This window comes from Galeopterus variegatus, unplaced genomic scaffold, assembly GCF_000696425.1.
Source record: "Galeopterus variegatus unplaced genomic scaffold, G_variegatus-3.0.2 Scaffold915, whole genome shotgun sequence".
NCBI lineage: Eukaryota > Metazoa > Chordata > Mammalia > Dermoptera > Cynocephalidae > Galeopterus > Galeopterus variegatus.
In genome coordinates this window covers 428,094-433,900 of record NW_007727026.1, presented here as the reverse complement: position 1 = coordinate 433,900, position 5,807 = coordinate 428,094, and the positions used below count along the sequence as shown (strand labels likewise).

Here is a 5,807-nt window from a genome sequence, read left to right as displayed (position 1 = left end):
GCAGATGCTTCTGTCACTCTGAAATGGGCTTTGTGGAGAGAGACACCCTCTTCTTTTCTTTGTCTCTACTGGTGACTCTCCTTGTGTCAATGCACTCCAGTGGCTGGCGGACCATCTGTGTGGTGATTGTGGTGTCTAGCCATTTTGTGGCAGCCATGGTCATTGTGGCGGCTGTGGTGGGCCACCCACAAGGAGGTGATGTTTTTGGCATGCTCCTTGGTGCTGGTGGTGTCCCTGGATGTGGGGTGTGTCTGGTCCCCTTCTCTATGCCTCTGGTCCCTAGGTGGGCACCAAGGTGCTGGCACCATATGCCTGATTGTGTGATGGGGGTCCGGTCCCCTTCTCTGTGTCTTGGGTCACTGGGTGGGCCCTGAGGTGCTGGTGTGGTGTGCCTGGTTGTGGGAGGAGGGTCTGGTCCCTGGCTCCAAGCCTCAGGTCACTGGGCAGGACCCACGGTGCTGGCTTGGTGTGCCTGGTTGTGGGACGGGGATCTGGTCCCCTTCTCCATGCCTCGGGTCCCCAGGCATGCCCCGAGGCACTGGCACCATGTGGCAGAGTGGTCCGGTCCCCTTCTCCATGCCTTGGGTCCTCAGGTGGGCCTCAAGTCACTGGCACATCATGCCTGGTTTTGAGAAGGTGGTCCAGTCCCCTTCCCTATGCCTTGGGTCCTTGGGTGGGCCCTGAGGCGCTGGCACAGTTTGCCTGGAAGTGGGAGTGGGGTCTGTCCCCAGATCTAAGCCTCTGGTTCCCAAGCAGGACCCAAGGTGCTGGTGGTGTGCCTGAGCTGGAACTAATCTTTTGTCCTTTGCTTACTTCTAAAATGGGGGAACTTCCTGTGGGAACCAGCACTTGAGCTCTGTGGTTGAGCTAAATTGCTGCTTTGCTGCTGTTTCCCAGGGAAGGCTTTTTGTGCAGCTCAGGGCTTAACGGTTGACCTTATAGGTACTTCCAGCTCTCCAGAGACTCAGTGGATCTGGGTCGTGTAGAATCTCTGATCTGGACCTGAGTTTTTTCATCAAACTGCACCCCATTCAATTCTGCATTCCTGATCAGTCTCCTCTGAGTTGTCCTGTGTTGATTGGGGGGCAGATGAGCTGTCCTTGCTGTGTCCCAGTGTTCTCCTGGTGGGCCCATCTCCCCCGCCACCTGTGCTCCAAACACTTCCCACGGGACAGGCCCTGCACCGGTCCCTTGCAATGACTCACCGGCCTCTGAATGGCTCCCTTTCTCAGTTCTTCTGGCTCCTTGCTCCTGTGTGGGTCCACGGGAACTCTATTAGTGGTCTTGCTGTCCTGGGGGCCACCAAGGCCCTCTTCCCCACTGCTGCCTCTAAGTAACTCCATCTGAAGGGCACAGCTGTGGCTTCTGCCCGCTCCTGCTCCATGCGCTCAGCAGTTCCAGCCTTAAAGTGGCCGTGGCCTGAAATGCTCAGAGCAGCTTTTTCTTTCTCTCATTGTAGTTTCTTCCACCTTCATGAACTCCGTGGTCTCTCCTCCTCTTCCCCTGAGCCCCAGCAGCCACAGCTTAGCTGTTTCTACATTTTTATAGTTGTAAATTCGTTGATTTGTGAGAGAGAGTGATGCTGGGGACCGTCTATTCCACCATCTTGACCAGAACTCAGGATTTTTTAAATAAGACTTCAATAGCACAAGCAATAAAAGCAAAAATAGACAAGTGGGATGACATCAAACTAAAAAGCTTTTGCACATTAAGGAAACTGTTAACAGTGAGGAGAATGGGAGAAAATATTTGCAAACTATACATCTGACAAGGGGTTCATATCAAGAATATATAAGGAACTTAACAGCAAAAAAACCCCCAAATCACTCAATTGAGAAATGGGCAAAAGATTTTAATAGACTCTTCTCAAAAGAAGGCATGCAAATGGCCAACTGACATTTGAAAAAGTGGTCAACCTCACTAATCATCAGGGAAGTGCAAATCAAAACAGCAATGAGATACCACCTCACTGCAGTTAGAATGGCTATTATCAAAAAGACAAAAGAAAACAAATGTTGGCGAGGATGTGAAGAAAAAGAACACTTGTACACTGTTGGTAGAGTGTGAACTAACACAGTCATTGTGGAAAACAGTACAGAGGCTCCTCGAAAAGTTAGAAATGGAACTACCATTTAATACAGCAATCCCACTACTGGGTATATACCCGAAGGGAATGAGATTAGTATGTCAAAGAGATACCTGCACTCCCGTGTTTATTGCAATGCAATTTACAATAGCCAAGAGATGGAATCAACCTAAGTGTCTCACAACAGATGAATGGATGTAAAAAATGTAGTATATATACACAGTGGAGTACTATTCAGCCATAAAAAAGAATGAAATCTTGTCATTTGCAGCAACATAGATGGACTTGGAGGACATTACGTCAAGTAAACCAGGCACAGAAAGACAAATACCACATGACCTCATATGTGGAATCTAAGAAAAATAAAAAGTTGATGTTAACAAAGGCAGAGAATAAAAGGTTACCAGAGACTGGGGAGGGAAAACTGGGAGAGGCTGGCCAATGGGCACAAAATCACAATTAGATAGAAGGAATAAGTTCTGATGTTCTATTGCACAGTAGGGTGACTATGGTTAATAGTTACGTTTTGTACATTACATAACAGCTAGAGGAGAGGCGTTTGAATGTTTTCACCACAAAGAAATGATAAATGCATGAGGTGACTGACGCATTAACTACCCTCACCCAATTATTATACAACATATATATGTGTCAGAATATCAGATTGTATCCCATAGGTGTGTACAATTACAATGTGTAAATTTTAAAATAATAATGTGATAATAAGAAATAATTGCTTTTTAGCTCTCAAAAAAAAGTGTAGCTGGAAATAAGGTGAAAGGAAGGAGATACTTGGTGAAACACATCACGGAGGAGGTAGGAAGGCTTAGGCTCAGGACATAGTCACAAGCTGGCAAACAGGAGAGATGCTCCACTGATAAGTCCTGTCTGTGCTAAGCTAAGCAAGCTATTTGTTAATGTAATACATTATTTTATATTTTAATTTTTTAAATTTTTTTTTTGATGGCTGGCAGGTATGGGGATCTGAACCCTTGACCCTGATGTTATCAGCACCTTGCTCTCCTGAGTGAACTAACTGGCCAGCCCACAATGTAATACATTGTTTTAATTATCACAGGAACCTAACACCCACTAGAGAAAGTTTGGAAAATAGAAACATAATCTTACCCCATAGCTATTATTATTTTTGTATCTTTCCTTCTATGGTAATGCTGAGTTTTCACATATTTCTAAATCGTAGAATACATGCATTTTTTATATCTTGCAATTTCTACTTAACATTGCAAACATTTTCTGGGTTGTTACACAGTCTTCATAATTACTTAAATAATACTCCATTGAGTAGTACAGTACTGTAATTTATTTCACTAATTCCCCAACTTTTAAGTTTTTTTTAATTGATAATGTAAACAACACTATAATAAAAATGTTCATGTAGGGCCGACCCTGTGGCTCACTTGGGAGAGTGCGGCGCCAGGAGCACAGCGGCGCTGGGAGCACTGAGGCTGCAGGTTCGGATCCTATATGGGGATGGCCGGTGCGCTCACTGGCTGAGTATGGTATGGGCGACACCAAGCCAAGGGTTACGGTCCCCTTACCGGTCACAAAAAAAAAAAAAAAAAAAAAAAAAAAAAAAAAAAAAATCATGTATATACATATTTTAGATGATCTCTTTAGGCTGGATTCCCAAAAGTCACATTAGTAGGTCAAAGAGTATCAGCATAATTTTCATGACTCTTGTTTTATTACCTTTTAATTACACTTGCTGGTCTCAACCTTATTATGATCACCAGAGTGACTCCCTCTGTCCAAATTCTTCACTTTCCTAAATTGGGAAGGCCCCGACTCACTATAATATCATGTGTCATAAAGGTCACCATAACCTTCACCATTTGTTTGTCTGTTTTAAAGACCTTTTAAAGAATTTTGCAATGCTTTCCACTCTAATACACTGAGTTGATGTTAAGAAGCTGTCAGGAATGACTGGAGACGTGGAAGGGGCAAGGTTGGAGGTGTGTGTAAGTGTGGGCTTGGCAGAGTCTGCCTGCCCTGGACTGGTGATCTGTCCATGGAGAGAGCTCTGTTCCTCGGAGCCTTCCTTGCAGCCAGCAGTGTCACACATGCGCACCATGAGACACAGAGAGTCCTGGAGAAAAGGGAAACTGGCTTTATAACATCTTACTACTGCTTCCAGCAAAGCAGCCCGTCTTCGTGTGTCTTTATAAAGAATAATGCATTATCATGTGAGTGCACAGAAATTAGCATTCTGAAATATGTCCCTGTAGGGTAAGCTGTGTTATCCTTCAACAGTTGACAATTCAGCAGGAAAATAAGGGACGTAAGTAATGAATGCATGTGTCAGGCCTCTCGTTGACATGTGGATTGTGTGGTTTCTTCCTGCAGAGATCAGCAAGGACAAGTCCTGTTCCTCCTGCTCTCTCCGGGCCCCCACCATAAGTGACTTGCTCAACGATCAGGACTTATTAGACGTGATCAGGATAAAGCTGGATCCATGTCACCCCACGGTAAAAAACTGGAGGAATTTTGCAAGCAAATGGGGCATGTCCTATGATGAATTGTGCTTCCTGGAACAGAGGCCACAGAGTCCTACCTTGGAGTTCCTGCTCCGGAACAGTCAGAGGACAGTGGTCCAGCTGATGGAGCTCTGCCGGCTCTACCACAGGGTCGACGTGGAGAAGGTTCTGCGCAGGTGGGTGGATGAGGAGTGGCCCACGAGGGGGCACGGAGACCACCCCAGGCACTTCTAGGCCACTTCTCTTTCCTTCACTGGCCTCTCCGGACATTGGAACAGCTATAGGTCAGGGAAGAAGGTGAATCTGTTCTTTTATTTTAAGAGTTTAGGAAAATGACATGGGATGGTGGACATTGCTTTTTCCCAAAGCTGGTGGTTTCGTGGAGGGGTAGGTTTTGTTTTGGTGGCGGATCCTTTGTTTGTTTCTCTTTTTTGCACATTTGTTTTAATTTAATATTTGAATCTGCAATTGGGGGAAATCTTTTGTAGGCTCGTGTAGGGGCCAAAGCCTACAATCAGAATGGATTCATGCCATGACAAAAATAAAATTATCCTCTCGCTTAAATACGGCTGAAGATTTCAATCAGATCTGAGACTGTTGCTGGCCTAAAACATATTTACATCAACATTTATAAGATCCTTTGTGATCCATGGGATTCCCACACTTAGCAGAAATCAGCAATAAGTAACCCTGTTTTGTCAGCTTGTTCCTTTTTTGTTATAAAGTGTTTAGGTGAATTAACAGGATGCTGGTGGCAAGTGGCCATACCGTCCAGAATATAAGTGCCATCTTTTTCATTCAAATACTTTCATAATCTGTGGACTATCAACAATGTCATTTGCTGAAGTAGTTTTGAAAGAAATACAAAAGTTGGTTATTGGGGTTATAAGACCACGGGAATGGTGTTGACAAAGAGAATATTCACAATGCCCTCTCGTTACCCAGGACTTTTTAAAAATTATTTTAATATTTACCTTTTTTTCTTTTTTTGAATTTTTATGTCCTTTGCTGAAATTCTGTGTTTATTATTATTATTTTTTTCTTTTGGGGGCTGGCCGGAATATTTACTTTTTCATATAAGGCTGAGTGCTTCACCCCTGAGATGAAACTCAGCTAAGAAATAAATAAAAATCACCTGGTCCATTGGTGGAACATGACCACCTCCAGCACCCATCAGCCCAGCTGACAACAGGACCCGCTGAGTGCTTCACCCCTGAGATGAAACT

General features: G+C 44.4%; 1 protein-coding gene across 1 annotated transcript in view; it reads left to right on the top strand.

The window, feature by feature from the left end:
- EDARADD (EDAR-associated death domain) overlaps window positions 1–5,145 on the top strand; it is a 66,063-nt gene extending 60,918 nt beyond the window's left edge. Inside the window, exon 6 of the mRNA XM_008573417.1 lies at window positions 4,451–5,145. Within this exon, the coding sequence (XP_008571639.1) occupies window positions 4,451–4,815 (365 nt within the window). The 3' untranslated portion in view covers window positions 4,816–5,145. The remainder of the gene's footprint in view (window positions 1–4,450) is intronic.
- The last annotated feature ends 662 nt before the right edge of the window (window positions 5,146–5,807 follow it).